The sequence below is a fragment of the Bufo bufo genome, chromosome 1, assembly GCF_905171765.1.
Source record: "Bufo bufo chromosome 1, aBufBuf1.1, whole genome shotgun sequence".
In the NCBI taxonomy this organism is placed as follows: domain Eukaryota; kingdom Metazoa; phylum Chordata; class Amphibia; order Anura; family Bufonidae; genus Bufo; species Bufo bufo.
The window spans coordinates 472,959,392-472,977,887 of NC_053389.1; the positions used below are offsets into that span (position 1 = coordinate 472,959,392).

Consider the following 18,496-nt stretch of genomic DNA (forward strand, 5'->3'; position numbering starts at 1 on the left):
GTCTGGGCAATCCCACAGATAATATCCCAACCCCCCTTGTACTTGTTCTGCTACTTGCAGGCTGCGCGGGCATAAGTTCAGAACTTCAGTCCGCAATTCTGTTCTGCGGCGCGTGATCCCACGAGACCCGCCGTGGGCGGTTACGAGCCTCGCGGGTTCACGCGCCGCATAACAGAATTGCGGACTGAAGTTCTGAACTCATGCCCGTGCAGCCTGCAAGTAGTGGAACAAGTACAAGGGGGGGGGGGGGGTTGATAGGTTGCAATTTATGGGATTAGTTTATAGTTGGGGGGTTTGCTTAATTTTAAATTAGGCACTGACCATAGGTTAGGATGATCTGTGGGGTTGCCCAGACGGCTAGGTCCTTCACAGTAGTTATTAACCCCTTTCAGCAGTCCTCTATTCACTGAAGGGGGGACTGCTGAAAGTGGTTAATAACTACTGTGAAGGTTTCCCCCCCCCCCCCGGCGATGAGAGCGTGGCTTCACGTGGGCTTGTGCCCTGGATGTCTTCAGACCCTAGCAACGCCCCTGGCCGGGACCATACCATTGATTTTATTCTGATTTATACGGAATACATATGCTGCCATCTGAAAAGCATTTATTGGACAGAAAATGGATTCCAAATTTCTGCATCCAAGTAGCTGGAGCAATTTCAATGCTAGACCCTTACTCCTACTCATTGACTATCACCCCAAAACTTTTGTTTCTTCACGGATCAAGCTTGACAATCATTCCATGTGAAGTTTGCTGTAGGCCTTGTTCACATTTCCATTTTTCACTGTTAGGCCTCATGCACACGGCCATTGTTTTGGTCCACATCCAAGACGCAGTTTTGGCGGCTCTGATGCGGACAGCACTCAGTGTGCTGTCCGCAGCCATTGCTCCGTTCCGTGGCCCTGCAAAAAAACATCCTATTCTTGTCCGCGCTTTTCAGACAAGAATAGGCAGTTATATTAAAGGCAGTCCACGCACGGACACCATCCGTGTTTTGCGGCCAGCAAAACACACCACGGTCATGTGCATGTAGCCTTATATTCACATTTTCCACATACGGTACATGTATCCATTTATTGTGTCTGGTCTGTGTGTCATCCGTGTTCCACTTTATTTATTTTTTTGCTGATTTGTGAACAAACACTGATGCCTCACGGATTGATTTTTTTTTGTTTTCACTGATGTGAAACAGACATGGATATGTGAAGGGGCCTTACCGGTGAAGCCATCCATTACCAATTATTGCATAGTAGCATAACAAGGAGCAGCCATTTCTGTGCTAATTGTTGGCCAAGCTACTCACTGTCAACCGGAGGACCAACAGATCTCAATCCGCTGCCAAAATTCAAAGAGCCTGCGCAGGCTTACTAATAGCCAGGATCTTCCCCGTAAGGAAGCTCACACACTGGGGCTTTTGTTGCAGAACTTTCCACAACTGAAAATCCGTTCTATTCATCTGAATGGGGCTTACAGAAATCCATGTTCTTGCCTCCACATTTAACTGAATGGAACTGATTTTCTGTAGAGGAAAGCTCTGCAACAAAATCTGCATCATGTGAAGGCACCCTTACGCTGTATCAGTGCACCAGCGCAGACACCGATACCAACACAGGACAGTGAGTAAAGTGACATAAATAATTAGGCCTCCTGCATACGATCATGGGGCTGCAGTACCCATGTTGCGGACCGCAACATGGGCATGGCAGCCCCATGATCGTGTGCAGGAGGCCTTCTAAATTGGCCAAAACCAGCTGTAGTGCAGAACACAGTTCATGGAATCTCATATCAAAAGTCCAAAACTGCGAGTTTAATTTGCAAGAATTGTGACCGAATCATAGCCCACTTACAGCAGTGCATATATGTGACTATTATTTACCACCACTATTATTATTTCCATTCAAGTGTGGATTTATCTAACTAGGCTATTCAGCCATTTTTATTGACCTCTGGGGTGTTTGGTCAAATATTCTTGCACATATGCATTATGTTTTTGATGTTAGCATTTTAACTGGCATTCTGTTTTATTTTACGATTGGTATTTTTATTACCCTTCTCACCTTGAGTGCCAACCTCATTCTATTATTAAAGAGCAACTACATTTTTGATTACATTTTTGTTAAAATGTCCGTAATGCCATAATAAAAGTATACTCCAAAGACATACTGATAGGGACCTTAGATTGTGAGCCCCATTGGGGACAGTAGGATGCTAATGTCTGTAAAGCGCTGCGGAATATAGTAGCGCTATATAAGTGCATAAAATAAAAATTTACCCCCTCCTAAAGAGCACCTTTCCCTGTGCGCTTAACGCTACTTTCACACTGGCGTTTCGGCTTTCCGTTTGAGATCCGTTCAAGGCTCTCACAAGCGGTCCAAAACGGATCAGTTTTGCCCTAATGCATTCTGAATGGAAAAGGATCCGCTCAGAATGCATCAGTTTGGCGCCGATCAGTCTCCATTCCGCTCTGGAGGCGGACACCAAAATGCTGCTTGCAGCGTTTTGGTGTCCGTCTGATGAAACTGAGCCAAACGGAGCCGTCCTGGCACACAATGTAAGTCAATGGGGACGGATCCGATTTCTATGACACAATCTGGCACAAAATAGAAAACGGATCCGTCCCCCGTTGATTTTCAATAGTGTTTAAGACTGATCCGTTTTGGCTATGTTAAAGATAATACAAACAGATCCGTTCTGAACGGATGTAGACGGTTGTATTATCTGAACGGATCCGTCGGTGCAGATCCATGATGGATCCGCACCAAATGTGAGTGTGAAAGTAGCCTAAAACCCACTTTTCTGTACACCGCTGACTTCTCAGCAGTATACAGAGAACACACTTTATAAATGGGGCCGCAGCACAGGGAGTACCGGCAAGAGCACACATTGCTGCTTCTGTCCGCCGGAGGTTTACAACTCCTGGCATAGCACATTGGTACCCTGTAACCATGTGCTATGCCAGGATTAGCTGAGCGGAGCAGGCTCCTGCCTTTGCCAGCTTCGCTAAGCTAAGAGCTGACATGCAGGAATTTTAGCTCAGCGAAGCAAGCACAGGCAGGAGCCCGCTCCGCTCATCCTGGCATAACACATGGTTACAGGGTACCCATGTGCTATGCCATGAGTTAGTAATCCTCCAGTGAGCACAGGCAGGACAGCAATGTGTGCTCCTTCCCGTACTCACAGCGCTGCTGCCCCATTGATAAAAATTTGTTTTCTGTACAGTTTACAGAAAAGTGGATTTTAAAGAGGACCTTTCACCTGGAAAAAAATTGTGAACTAAGTGTCATGATATATACAGCGGTGCCCCGGGATCTCACTGCACTTACTATTATCCCTGGGCGCCGCTCCGTTCTCCTGCTATGCCCTCCGGTATGTTCGGTCACTTGGTTATAGTAGGCGGTGACTTAGGGGACTTGGTTATAGTAGGCGGAGTCTGCCCTTGTTCTCCTGGGCGTCTCCTCCCAGGCTGTAGCGCTGGCCAATCGCAGTGCAGAGCTCACAGCCTGGGAGGTTTTTCTCTCCCAGGCTGTGAGCTCTGCGCTGCGATTGGCTAGTTCTACAGCCTAGGAGAAGGAGACACCCAGGAGAACAAGGGCAGTCTCCTCCTACTATAACCAAGTGACCGAACATACCGGAGGACATGGCAGGAGAACGGAGCGGTGCCCAGGGATAATAGTAAGTGGAGTGAGATCCCTGGGCGCCGCTGTACATATCATGATACTTAGTTCACAATGTTTTGCCCGATGAAAGGTCCTCTAAGCGCACAGAGAAAGGTGAGCTTTGGGGGGGGGGGGATATCTCTATTAAAAATACATTAACAAAGTAAATTACAAAAAGTATTAAGGATGAGCGAATTTCATATTTTGAAATTTGTTTTTTGGTTCGTGTTACCACGGACCGTAACGCAATTCCATGACGGAATCCCTTTAGAGGCATTCCGTCATAATAGAAGTCTATGGCCTGCATAACGGATCTGTCCAGTTTCCGTTACGCAGGGGAGGACTCCAGCATAACAGAAACCAGACGGATCAGTTATGCAGCCCATAGATTTCTATTATGATGGAATGAATAACGGAATGCCTCTAAAGGCATTCCGCTATGCATTCCGTCATAGAATTGCGTTATGGTCCGTAATACAGTAAATACCACAACACGAACCGAAAACAAATTTCAAAATATGAAATTCGCTCATCTCTATTAGGGATATTTTACCAAAAAGTTAAAAGATTTTCAAGCTGAGAAAAATGAACTTTTCATGTATGCAAATTAGCCTCTAGGAGCAATGGGGGCGTTGCCATCACCCAGAGGCTCAGCTCTGCAACTGCTGTGTTCTCCGCACTTTGACAGGAGCAGGCAGTGTAAACCTCATCATCCATGGCCCTGTCAAAGTTGAGAGGTGCGGCTGCTGCAGAGAGAACTGAGCGGGTCATTTATTAAGACCGGCGTTTTAGACGTCAGTCTTAATACCAGTCGCTGGATGCGCCTAAATTATGTAGAGGTGCTGGCCTCTATCTAATTCCAGTGTATCCACCGCCGCTTCCTTGCTGGTGTAGATTTAGAACATTTTCTACGCCTAAAACAGGCGTAGAAAATGATAAATGAAACGGGCGTACTGGCCAACTACCTTTTTTAGACCTGTTATGAGTAGGAAAAGTCACAGATTCGCAGCAAATAACTTTTGCCCTTGTTGCTCCTAGAGGCTCATTTCCATATATTAAAACTTCATTTTTCTCAGCAATGCGGGCACATATGAACATGGGACCAACACAGATGCCTTCAGTTGCCAAGTGCACATGTAACAGATCAGCCAGTGTCATAAGGACAAATCTGCTGACAGATTTCCTTTAAAGTGAGTTTGTCATCAGTCCTGACATGTTCCTCGATTGTTGCTACTAGAGGTTTATGAATACATGTACAACTGGGTGTTACCAGTTAGGGGTGTACCCCTGCACAGTCTGATACTGGCAGTACTTATTGGAGTATCAGACTGTGCAGAACACACACCAACTGGTAGCACCCAGATGGACCTTTATTAATTAACTTCTAATAGCAAAAACAACGTAGAGCTATAAAGAAAAGATGCTCCAAAATAGTTATTACATGGGGAATAAACTTATTTAGTAACACATACAATTTCAGGAGTGGCGACAAATCCTCTAACTTCAAATACCCCCCAAGAGAATAGGTTTTACCTACTAAACAGTAGGTACAGATGCGAAAATGTGGGGTCTTTATTATCGTTTTACCCTGGTATCAATTCCTTTCTAGGTATACTTCCTAGGCATGTACACTTATGGGTCATGCACTTAGTGATGCAACATAAAAAATAAAAATAAAATCAGCTTAGATAGGAAGCAGCCAATGGGTTCCCATGAGGGAGGGAAGGGTGTAGGATCAGGCAGTTTGCTATCAACATGCTTGATTCTTTGTTCTCAGGGAAAACGCACCCTTGCCAGTGGTGTCTGGTGGTGGCGTTCTTCCTATTCAAATCACAAGTATGTTCAGCTTATGTGTTCAGTAAGAAAATGTATAGCCAGCATAAGGGATGATTCACACAACTGTGCTTGGTCCAGGAAATACAGTCCACGTGTCAACCGCATCTCCAGAACTGACCACTGCTCCCCTGACCCAAACTGACTGCATCATAGTGATTTCTGATAGTCAGTTCATATCCAATTGCGGATCTAATGTACGGTGTTGTAATTTTTAAAGGCTTTAGTTAAGGGAGGCAGTTCTGCTGCTCCATTGAGCTGCAGCCCTAATGTAAGGTCTTGGCTAGAGAGGTGATGTCCAGAATACCACTGCAGCTAATTACTGGCTTCAGCAGTGTATAGCATGATGCCAATGAGGATAGTGACTGGCTGAAAGATGTCACCACTGCAGCCAAAACATTACAGCATAGCGTCAGCGCTGGATCGGAGGGCCTCTATAAGGACAGAGTTCTTTAACTGCCTCCCTGCAGTTTGGCTCGTACAACCCATTCAAAGGGCTAATTCTATTCATACAACTTATTATCAAGTGCTTTATTGCAGCTTTAAAAGAGTTAAAAGCCATGTACACCTTCGGATGCAATTTTTTTTTTATGATTGCACATTACTCATTTCTGGCTAAATTGTTTTTTCAATTGGCCTTTATTAAAAAATATTGAGCCGTTCTGTCACAAAGGGTTTACTGTTTTTCTAGCTGTGTGACTGGTACATTCACTTTCAGACGGTCATCTAATAAACCTTATCTCTAAACTACTGAGAGGTCATAAACACTTATTTAAGCCACATTCTAAATCAGTAAGATAACTACTGAGCTGTAATGAGTGTTTATAAGAGCAGGGATAAGGAGTCCCTCTGCTCCTGGTCCGACTGAAAATCCAAAGGGTTCTACTAGAGCATGTCAGCTCTGTACAGAAAAAATGATGCCTTATTTTTTTTAGTAAAGTCCAATTAAAAAAAATATTTTAGCTCAAAAGGAGTACAATGCAATAATAAAAAAATTGCCCCCAAACACGTACATAGCCTTTAAAATCACATATTAGTAGCGTAGCAGCATAGCAATGGTCTCCAAGGTATATTTTGATGAAATACAATTAGAACAATTCCAGGAGAAAAACAAAACTAGATTTGACTACATAAAATTTATTGTGTTTCCTTTTATAAAAAGTTCATAGATTCAGCTCCTATAAATTCTGACATTCCAAGAAGCAATGCATCTCTAAGTAATTCATAAATACTGGTGTGGATTGCATTTCAGGGTTGTTTCCATTGTGGGAACACTCATGTCATCACAATTTGAGACTGTATTGTGGCAGGTTATACACGGACAAATACAGATTAATGGGTTTAAAAAAAAAATTAAAAATTGTGACCATCTACAAACTTGACTATTTTTTTTTTCTTTATTACTCCACAATACACATCAGGAGATTAGAACTTATAAGATTAACGCCTTCACTTGAAGCAATTAAAAAAATAAAAATGTACATAGCGATCCTCTTGACTAGTTTTTTTTACAGCTCTGGTTTTGAAATTCCAAAATGTTACACTGAATATAAAATCAGACTAAGTTCACACTTGCTCTTTTTGCAGTTAAAAATAAGAAACGAAAAACCTTACAAAATCAGTTAATAGGTCCTATTAGGGTTGTCCCACAAAAAATATTCTACACTTGTCAAACCAACACCTGGATCTGAATACTTTAATTGCATGCAATTAAAATGTAAACATAGAATGTGTCGGCAGATAAGAACCATTTGGCCCATCTAGTCTGCCCAATAGTAGTATAGCCAGTGAGCTATTCAATGAAATCTGTTTAGCGCCACCTGCTGTTTGCCCTTTTTCTAAATTCTCTGTCCAGCTCACTTAGGTTGACTTACATGCTCAGTTCCATTCTTCAACTGCCACCAGCTGAAGCAGAAAGGACACCTCCAGAGAAAGTGCACATCCCCTAAGCTGCCAGCTTGAAATAAATTTTGCAAAGCAATTGCAGCAGTAGATGGGGAGAACTCCGGATCCATGTGAGGTACAGGGCTGGTTCTACGTTTGTTAGAGACTGTAATTCACTATATAATATCTAATATTTTTTTTTTACATTACTCATGGGATAACCCTTTAAATACATGCCGAAATGCATCAGTTTTATGTATTTTACGGCTGCATAACAATTTTTTTTATTTTTTTTTTATTATTTACACTTCAGTGATTCACTTCTGTGCACGATCAGTGTTCTTTACAGACAAACAGATCCAGTGAATGGTATACGTGTATTCAGACACAAGTGTATGGTCAGCAGGAAATGCACCGGGCCATTCTATTCAATGGGTCAGTGAAAATGGCAGTGCATGTGGCTGCCATCCGTATGTGGTCCTTTTACACTGATGCATTGTATAGAAAAGTGATAAAAAGACAAGTTGACATGAGGTTCCATTAAATTAGTTTAGATCAGTTACAGGAAAAAAGCAAGTGTTAACACAATCTTATTTCAATTACAGTAAGCATGAAGCATGGTAAAAAAATTGATTTTATGCTCTTCGTTGAAGTCCCCACCACATGTGTATCATGGATGGCCACACGGATAAGATGTGTCTATAGCTCCTAAAACCATAAATTCATTTTATATGGTCAGAAGAAGCTTCTGTATAGAACACCAGTTTATAGGCATGTACAAAATTAGCAATCTACATAAATTAATAACTGGAGTTCCTGAGTATGGCATCAGGTGCAAGACAATTCCAGTCTATTCCTCAGGGCTTTGCTCTTTGAAAAAAAACCTGAAATGAAAAAAAAAAAAAAGTCAGTCCAAAGAAATGAAATGCTCTTGTCTCCAGATTTATCAGTTGTATTAAGAGACAAAGCATACCTTTAGATAATTCTTAAATACTTTAACATCGGGTTGTTGAAGTGCTTGACAAAATTCCTGGAAAACAAAAACACTGAAATAAGAGATCATCTTAGGGTACTTTCACACTTGCGTTGTTTGATTCCAGCAGGCAGTTCCGTTGCCTGAACTGCCTGCCTGATCAGGCAAACTGTATGCAAACGCATGTCATTTTTCAGACTGATCAGACATTTTTCAGACTGATCAGGATCCTGATCAGTCTGAAAAATGCCTGGTCAGAAAAATGCATTGCAATACCGGATCCGTTTTTCCGGTGTCATCAGGCAAAAAGGATCCGGTATTTATTTTTTTCTCATTTTGAAAGGTCTGCGCATGCACAGACCGGAAGGACGGATCCGGCATTTTGAATGCCGGATCCGGCACTAATACATTCCTATGGAAAAAAATGCCGGATCCGGCATACAGACAAGTCTTCAGTTTTTTTCGCCGGAGATAAAACCGTAGCATGCTACAGTTCTCTCTTTTGCCTGATCAGTCAAAACGACTGAACTGAAGACATCCTGAACGGATTACTCTCCATTCAGAATGCATGGGGATATGCCTGATCAGTTCTTTTCCGGTATAGAGCCCCTGTGATGGAACTCTATGCCGGAAAAGAAAAACGCTAGTGTGAAAGTAGCCTTAGGGTACTTTCACACTTACGGCAGACTATTCGGGCAGGCAGTTCTGTCGCAGAAACTGCCTGCCAAATCCGGCCGCAAACTGATGGCATTTGTCAGACGGATCCGGATTTGTTTGCATTTTTAAAAGGTCTGCGCATACGCAGATCGGAAAGCCGGATCCGTTTTGCCGGAACACTTAATGCCGGATCCAGCACTAATACACTTCAATGTAAATTAATGCTAGATCCGGCATTCCGGCAAGTGTTCAGGATTTTTGGCCGGAGAGAAAACTGCAGCATGCTGCGGTATTTTCTCCATCCAAAAAATGTAAGAGGGACTGAACTGAAGACATCCTGAACAGAATGCTCTCCATTCAGAATGCATTAGGATAAAACACAGTTTTTTCCGGTATTGAGCTCCTGTGACGGAACTCAATACCGGAAAACAAAAACGCTAGTGTGAAAGTACCCTAACTCACAACAGTCTCTGGAATGAGTGGGTGACACAATCTACGATTTGTTTCCTCCCAGATACATAGGTATGTGTACAATACGGGCCCATAGTCTGTAGGCACTTATGTACCTGTACGGTACTAATACAGCCGTGTGCATGGGTCCTAACATGAAGTAAATTAGTGAAGCTAATAAATAAGGAAATGACACTCACAGGTTTTATTACAGGATTTAGGGCTCTTTCACACCTGCGTTCTTGTCTTCCGGCATAGAGTTCCGTCGTCGGGGCTCTATGCCGGAAGAATCCTGATCAGGATTATCCTAATGCATTCTGAATGGAGAGTAATCCGTTCAGGATGCATCAGGATGTCTTCAGTTCCGGTACGGAACGTTTGTTGGCCGGAGAAAATACCGCAGCATGCTGCGCTTTTTGCTCCGGCCAAAAATCCGGAACACTTGCTGCAAGGCCGGATCCGGAATTAATGCCCATTGGAAGGCATTGATCTGGATCCGGCCTTAAGCTAAACGTCGTTTCGGCGCATTGCCGGAGCCGACATTTAGCTTTTTCAGAGTGGTTACCATGGCTGCCGGGACGCTAAAGTCCTGACAGCCATGGTAAGTGTAGTGGGGAGCGGGGGAGAAGTGTACTTACCGTCCGTGCGGCTCCCCGGGCGCTCCAGAGTGACGTCAGGGCGCCCCAAGCGCATGGATCACGTGATCGCATGGATCACGTCATCCATGCGCATGGGGCGCTCTGACGTCATTCTGGAGCGCCCCGGGAGCCGCACGGACTGTAAGTATACCGCTCCCCCGCTCCTACTATGGCAACCAGGACTTTAATAGCGTCCTGGGTGCCATAGTAACACTGAAAGCATTTGGAAGACGGTTCCGTCTTCAAATGCTTTCAGTACACTTGCGTTTTTCCGGATCCGGCAGGCACCTCCGGCAACGGAAGTGCATGCCGGATCCCAACAACGCAAGTGTGAAAGAGGCCTAAGTATGACACGGTAATGACGGTCTAGTCGAAACTTGTTTTCAATATGACTATTCTTAAAGTGTAACTGCCATTCGATTTTTATTTTTGTAATATAATTACTGAAATCATACATTTCTATTAGTAAAAAAGCTATCAAGTGGCCCATTTTGAGCCTTAGCAACGCTCCTCTGTTTACATAACACAGTGTTAGTAAGTCTCCACAGTTATGTAAACAGAAGACAGAGGAGCGTTTTTATGGCTCAAAATGGGCTACTTTACAGCTATTTTTCTAATAGAAATCTATGATTTCAGTAATTAAAGGAAACCTATCATCACTTTCTAAGCCTATGTATCTACTCACTTTTCTAAAAATACTTTTTAATACATTAATAATGATATTAAAATAAATTCTGAACGAACTAGCAGTTCAGAGAAAAACCTAAAATAAATGTTCCCGCCATATATGTAAATAAACCTTAGAAGAGTCCTGTCTCCTTCATGCTTCAGAGATGAGTCCAGCGTTCTCTGACTGAGCCCAGCCACGCCCACTGTGAAGGAGCCCAGCACCGGGAAGGAACACTATGCCGACACTGCGCATGCGCTAGCTCGCGCATCGCGAGATTACGGCGCTCTAGCTTTGTGACGTCGGGGAGCAAGGAGGAGATTCGGAGGATGCGGGGCGGTGCTGGGCTCCTTCACAGTGGGCGTGGCTGGGCTCTGGAAATGTTATTAAGAGCTCCTTGGGCTTCTTACTTGCCTCATTTACATATATAGAACATCGTTTTTTGGACAATAGAGCTATGGGGCATGCATATTGCGGATGTACTAGCGGCAATCTAGCAGCTCATGTCTTCAGCTCTATACCCAAAATACAGGTGACAGGTTTCCTTTAAAGTATATTACAAAAATTGTTAACATCACTGCCCCTACACATTACACAAATAAAAATAAGTTACACTTTAATCCCACTGCAAAAAGTATTAGAATTTTTTGTTTTGACTGCAGGTCCGTGGGGGTCCAACTCCTGGCTCTCCCTGATTAGCTGTTTGAAAGGGCCGTGATGCTGGGTCTTCTTCAATGTTTACCTGCACATCTAGCTCATAGCGGAGGTGCAGTGTAATTACTACTTTCTCTCCCATTCACTTCCATGAGCACTATCAAGTCTGTGGTTACACATAGGCAGTAATTCAATTACTCAGAGAAGATGCCATGGATTAGAACTGGCATTCAGCATTAACACACACAACAGTGTGATACTACACCAGCACAATCTAGCAGCGAGAAGTCACCCAACGGTGCCAACCATCTAATGTGTATGGTCCTCCTGACTGCTGTTGGGGGAGACAAATATTGGGCATGTTGTAATGAGTCGTAGCAGCTTTCTCCCCTCTCCCCACATGCATACAGTTAGGTCCATATATATTTGGACAGAGACAACATTTATCTAATTTTTGTTCTGTACATTACCACAATGGATTTTGAACAAAACAATTCAGATGCAGTTGAAGTTCAGACTTTCAGCTTTAATTCAGTCGGTTGAACAAAATGATTGCATAAAAATGTGAGGAACTAAAGCATTTTTTTAAACTCAATTCCTTCATTTCAGGGACTCAAAAGTAATTGGACAAATTCAATAATTGTAAATAAAATTTTAAAACTCTTTGTTGGCAATGACTGCCTGAAGTCTTGAACTCATGTACATCACCAGACGCTGTGTTTCCTCCTTTTTAATGCTTTGCCAGGCCTTACTGCAGCGGTTTTCAGTGTCTGTGGGCCTTTCTGTCTGAAGTTTAGTCTTTAACAAGTGAAATGCTCTATTGGGTTCAGATCATGTGACTGACTCGGCCAATCAAGAATATTCCACTGCTTTGCTTTAATAAACTCCTGGGTTGCTTTGGCTTTATGTTTTGGGTCATTGTCCATCTGTATTATGAAACGCCAACCAATCAGTTTGGCAGCATTTGAGCACACAGTATGTCTCTGAAAAGCCCAGAATTATTCTCTCTGTCCTGTGTCACATCAATAAACACTAGGGACCCAGTGCCACTGGCAGCCATGCATGCCCAAGCCATCACACTGCCTCCGCCGTGTTTTACAAATGATGTGATATGCTTTGGATCATGAGCTGTACCATGCCTTCACCATACTTTTTTCTTTCCATCATTCTGGTAGAGGTTGATCTTGGTTTCATCTGTCCAAAGAATGTTCTTCCAGAAGTGTGCTGGTTTCTTAAGATGTTTCTTTTAGCAAAGTCCAATCTAGCCTTCTGAGGCCTATGAGTGGCTTGCACCGTGCAGTGAACCCTCTGTATTTACTTTCATGCAGTCTTCTCTTTATGATAGATTTGGATATTGATTCGCCTATATCCTGGAGAGTGTTGTTCACTTGGTTGGCTGTTGTGAAGGGGTTTCTCTTCACCATGGTATTTATTCTGCGATCATCCACCACTGTTGTCTTCTGTGGGCGTCTAGGTCTTTTTGCATTGTTGAGGTCACCAGTGCTTTTTCTTTCCCAGGATGTACCAAACTGTAGATTTTTTTCCCTAATAGTGTAGCAATTTCTCTGATGTTTTTTTTCTGTTTTCACAGATGGATGGCTTGTTTCATTTGCATGGAGAGCTCCTTTGACCGCATGCTTACTTCTCAGCAAAATCTTCAAAATGCAAGCACCACACCTCAAATCAACTCCTTTTATGTGCTTAATTGAGAATGGAATAATGAAGGAATTGCCCACACCTGCCCTTGAAACAGCCTTTGAGTCAATTGTCCAATTACTTTTGGTCCCTTTAAAAACAGGGTGCAACATGTAAAGGAGCTGAACCTCCTAAACCCTTCATCCAATTTTAATGTGGATACCCTCAAATGAAAGCTAAAAGTCTGGACTTTATGTTCATGTCCATTATATAACTATAACTTGAATATGTTTTAGTAAACCGGTAAAAAAATAAAATAAAATTGTGTCAGTGTCCAAATATATATGGACCTAACTATGTATGAGAGGAGAGACAGCTGTCTCCAGTGTATGACAAAATTAATGGTCTTTTTTTGCCGGCAGGCATCTTGTCTGGTAAGGATAACCATAAAGTATGTCAATCAGCACTTGTTACCGGCATGTCCATGTAGCAATCATTTTACGGTACAGGGACAAACAATCGTTAATATGATCGTTCCACCCAATACGGCTTATTTGTTGTTACACAGCACAAATATTAGGAACAAGCTTAGGCCGGTTTCACATCTGCATTGTGAAATCCGGTACCCTGTTCCGGCCACTGTATCCAATGTATATGCCGGAAAGCAGCGGTATCCCATTACAGTAAACAGTGATATGGCACTGCGCCTTGGTATCTGCTGTAAAATGGTCTGTTCCTCTGACGGAAGTGACTGCTGTAATTTAAAAAGCAGATGTGAACGCAGCCTTTGCTCATTGCCAAGGACCCATGTAAAAGGCCCCTAAGTTTGACCAAACAGACAGTTTCAAACAAAACAATCATTCACTGGATGAAATTTAACAACTGGTCATTTTAGCCGTCCAATTACAGACAGTCATAATCTGTAAAGAGCTTGGCTTAAATATTTTCATCTGATCATCACTAGTACTTTATTTTGGCCATTAAATGAACTATCATGCAGTGAAACAGTCCACAGTGAATCATAGTCCTGCACACAGTGGTATTAGATGAAATGGTTAGTGTATGGTCAGAGTCTGTATCACTGCAGCAGCCTAGGGTCGTCGGTTGGTGAAAAAGGAGATTTTTTTTTGTGAAACTCACCTGAAAAATCTTTTTCTCGTCTTTTCCATTGGGTGGACACAGACCATGGGTATAGCTTAGGCCATCACTAGGAGGAGACACTATGCAAATAACAAAAAACAGCTCCTCCTCCACTGGCCATACCCCCATGCTCCAACAGGAGGACCTCAGTGCGTGCAAAAGCAGTAGGAGAAGGATATCAGAGACCAAATATGAACAAAGAAAAGCAGAACCAAGGAACACCGCCATCGGGCCGTTAACCATAAGGTCCCACTAGAATAGAACCAACCCCTCCTGCAACAGACAAGAATGGGTGGGAGCTGTGTCCCCCAATGGAAAAAACGAGAAAAAGATTTTACAGGTGAGTTTCACAAAAAATCTCCTTTTCTCGCCCATTCCATTGGGGGACACAGATCATGGGACGTCCTAGAGCAGTCCATGGGGTGGGAAGACCAGCACCTCCAGAGGGAAAACGTCCAACGGTTAAACAGGAACCACAGCCTGCAATACCTTGCGCCCTAGGGCAGCATCAGCCGACGCCAAAGAGTGCAGCTGGTAGAACTTTGTAAAGGTATGCAAGGACGACCAGGTGGCCGCCTTACAAAGTTGTGATGTAGAAGCTCGATTGCGCCTGGCCCAGGAAGCCCCCACCTCCCTGGTGGAGTGCGCGGTAACCCCCGCTGGGGGAACCCTACCCCGAGATCGATAGGCCATGGCAATAGTCGACAGAATCCACCGAGCCACTGTGACCTTGGAGGCCGCCAGACCCTTACGAGGCCCCTCAGAAACCACAAAAAGGGAGTCCGAGCGGCGAAAAGGGGCAGTAACCAACAGGTACACCCGTAAAGCACGGACAACATCCAGAGAATGGAGAGCGTGCTCCTTGGGGTTCGCCGGAGCGGGGCAAAAGGATGGCAGGACTATGTCCTCATTAAGGTGGAAGGTGGAGACCACCTTGGGCAAAAAGAAAGGGACAGGGCGCAGTACCACCTTGTCCTTGTGGAAGTGAGATTCTGCGATAGGGACATGCAGATAGGCGTCCCGGATGTCCACCGACGCGAGGAACTCCCCTGGAAGAAGAGAAGCAATAACGGAGCGGAAGGATTCCATACGGAACCTCCGCACCCGCAGGGACTTGTTTAACAGCTTCAGGTCTAGGACCGGACGCACTGATCCCTCCTTCTTTGACACTACAAAGAGATTTGAGTAGAAACCTGCCCCCTGTTCCTCCAGCGGAACTGGGACAACTACTCCCCTGACCAGAAGGGAAGAAACCGCTTGTAAAAGGGCTGAGGCTCGGGCCGGATCCCCCAGAACCCGAGACTGAAAGAAACGTTCCGGAGGTCTGGAAACGAATTCTATCTTGTAACCTGAAGTTACAATTTCCAGGGCCCAGGCGTCTTGAACGTGAGCTCTCCAGACATGCTGAAAGGAGAGCAGACGGCCCCCCACCGCAAGCGGTGGGGGCGCCCCTTCAGGCGGAGGACTGCTTGGGAACCGCGGGGCGGGCAGAACTCCCCTGGAACTGTGCCCGCGGGCGCCAGGAAGGTTGAGGCTTAAAGGAAGGCTTCTTGCGGAAGTCTTTAGAGTCCCGCAGTCTTCACCCTCTGTTCCGGACCAGCATGGGGTCACCTCTTCAAGGAGTGGCAGTGCACTGGATAGAGGGCAGGACTAGGTGACCCTGGTTCCACTTATCTTCTGGGGGGGAAAAGGAGGTAGCCGGGGACGGCCATTGGACCCCGGCGCTCGCTCCACTGAGAGACCAGGGACGCACCATGCGACCCTGCGTCCTCTGTTTAGAAAAAACAAACAGGAGAAGAAAAAACTACAGGGACAACCCTGCAGGAGCAGGAGTGTCACCTCCTTATCCGACACCAAGCTAAAACTGAGGTCCTCCTGTTGGAGCATGGGGGTATGGACAGTGGAGGAGGAGCTGTTTTTTGTTATTTGCATAGTGTCTCCTCCTAGTGATGGCCTAAGCTATACCCATGGTCTGTGTCCCCCAATGGAATGGGCGAGAAAAGTTTGTTAAAAAATTCACCCAGTGAACAACTGCTTTGGTTGAGATAGTGTTTTGTTCACCTTTACAATGAAGAGTATGGCCACTTTTAAGTGGAAGGAAACACTGACGACAGCAGGAAGAGGGTGAAGAAAAGAGTCAGTGAAATTGACAATGCATCATGGTAAATGTAGTCTGCAGCTACCAAACTGCTGTCACATGTGCTGCATCCTCCAACCCACCAGAGGATAAAAAGGTATATAGAAAGGTTTAAATGGAATCTGTCGTCAAGATCTTTGACTATTATCCGCATTACTACTTGACTTGATAAAGAGTCTAGATGACTATTCTTTACTTGCTTACTGTTCTCCAGCAACTCTCAAAGCTGCACTGAAATACATTGTGCCTGCACATGCGTTACAGGGAAACCAACTTTTATCACTTATGTGCCGTATTGATCAGTGGGCATACTATACCTATCAAACTGATAAAATATTAAAACCAAACAAAAAAATAAAATATTACCTGGATAATTTCTGGCGCTACCTGCAAAGAAGGCAGATATTCTTGCTGCAGATATTGAATGCACTCCGGCCCCTAAAAGATTAATATTACAGATTAGAGTTAAAGGGGATGTACAGGGGTTTTATATTGATGACCTATCCTCAGGATAGATTATCAATATCTGCCCGGCACCTTGCCTATCAGTTGTATGAAGATGAGGCAGAGCTCCATGCGAACGCTGCTTCCTCTTCATTACACTATGTGTTGTCCTCCTTGCGGCCGCGCAGTGTAATGACAAGTATTTGCCCCAGTCAAGTGAACACAGAGTACTTGTCATTACACTCTCTTCTGAGATGAAATACTGTTATGTAGCTGACTGACATTAGCGATGCTAACAGTATGTTTCTTACATTTGTCCCTGCAGCCGTTTTTGTAAAAAAAAAAGCACTTTTATTATATGCTAATGAGTCTCTAGGTGCTATGTGGGCGTAAAATCAGCACCTAGAGGCTCCGTCTACTCACGCTATATCCCGCCCAGGTCCCCTGTTCTGCCTGCCCCGCTCCTCTTGATTGATGGCACGGTCCACCGCATCGTTGCCGAAATCCCGTGCCTGCGCCGTTCACTTCTGTCTTCGGCGCAGTGAGTGAATGATGCGCTCCTGGTGCCGGATTCCTCACTGCGCCGGCTACGTCACAGTGAGGAAGCCGGCATCAGGAGAGCGGCCTTCACTCACTGCGCGGAAGACAGAAGTGAACGGCGCAGGTGCGGGATTTCGTCAACGATGCAGTGGATCATGCCATCAATCAAGAGGAGCGGGGCGGGCAGAACAGGGGACCTGGGCGGGATAAAGCGTGAGTAGACGGAGCCTCTAGGTGCTGACTTTACACCCACATAGCACCTAGAGGCTCATTAGCGTATAATAAAAGTGCTTTTTTTTACAAAAACGGCAGCAGGGACTAATGTTAGAAACATACTGTTATGTAGTGCTGACATTAGCGCATCGATAATGTAAGTCAGCAACATAACAGTATTTCTGGTGGTAGAAACCCTTTAAACAGCGGATCTGCGGGGGTGCCGGGTATCAGAGCTCCACTGATCGGATATTGATGACCGATCCAGAGGTTAGGTCATCAATATAAAACGAAAAAGACACAAATGCAATAGCACTCTGCAACCAGCATTCTGCCCTGCCTCTATGCTGGATGAGGCATTGGTGTACATTTTGGCCAAAGCGTAATAAGCCACTCACCACGTCAAGGTCGCCTCTATGGAGTGGTCCCTAACACTAGTTCCTACCTGTTTGTGGGCCAAGACAGCCACACAAAGTCCAAGGAATGCAGGTGCAGCATGCACGCCAAGCACACTCTGCTTTTAACCCCGTCCAATGCCATTACAGCTTTCATCGGATCCAGGGATGCAGGTACCTGGACTTTGTGTGGCTGTCATGGCCCACAAACAGGTAGGAACTAGTGTTAGGGACCACTCCATAGAGGCGACCTTGACGTGGTGAATGGCTTATTACGCTTTGGCCAAAATGTACACCAATGCCTCATCCAGCATAGAGGCAGGGCAGAATGCTGGTTGCAGAGTGCTATTGCATTTGTGTCTTTCTTTGTATATGTATTTCGCTATAGCAATGTGCACCTACATATAGGGTTGTGCTGATTGAATCCCCCACATCAATATAAAACCCCTGCACAACCCATTTAAGAAGCGATCACATTATTACATTACACACAGAATATATATATATATTCATAATAAAATCTGATCTTATAGGAAGTAGCTTTTTATTTGTGGCTCCTTACTGATGAATGGAAAAGTGGCCAA

At 44.4% G+C, this 18,496-nt stretch overlaps 1 protein-coding gene across 1 annotated transcript in view; it reads right to left on the minus strand.

Moving 5' to 3' along the window:
- Nucleotides 1–7,571: 7,571 nt before the first annotated feature.
- The window catches only part of XPOT (exportin for tRNA), a 116,968-nt gene continuing 106,043 nt past the window's right edge, over nucleotides 7,572–18,496 (minus strand). Inside the window, exons 23-25 of the mRNA XM_040409170.1 lie at nucleotides 16,687–16,758; nucleotides 8,343–8,399; nucleotides 7,572–8,253 (exon numbers count right to left, since the gene is read on the minus strand). Coding sequence (XP_040265104.1) covers nucleotides 8,227–8,253; nucleotides 8,343–8,399; nucleotides 16,687–16,758 — 156 coding nt within the window. The 3' untranslated portion in view covers nucleotides 7,572–8,226. The remainder of the gene's footprint in view (nucleotides 8,254–8,342; nucleotides 8,400–16,686; nucleotides 16,759–18,496) is intronic.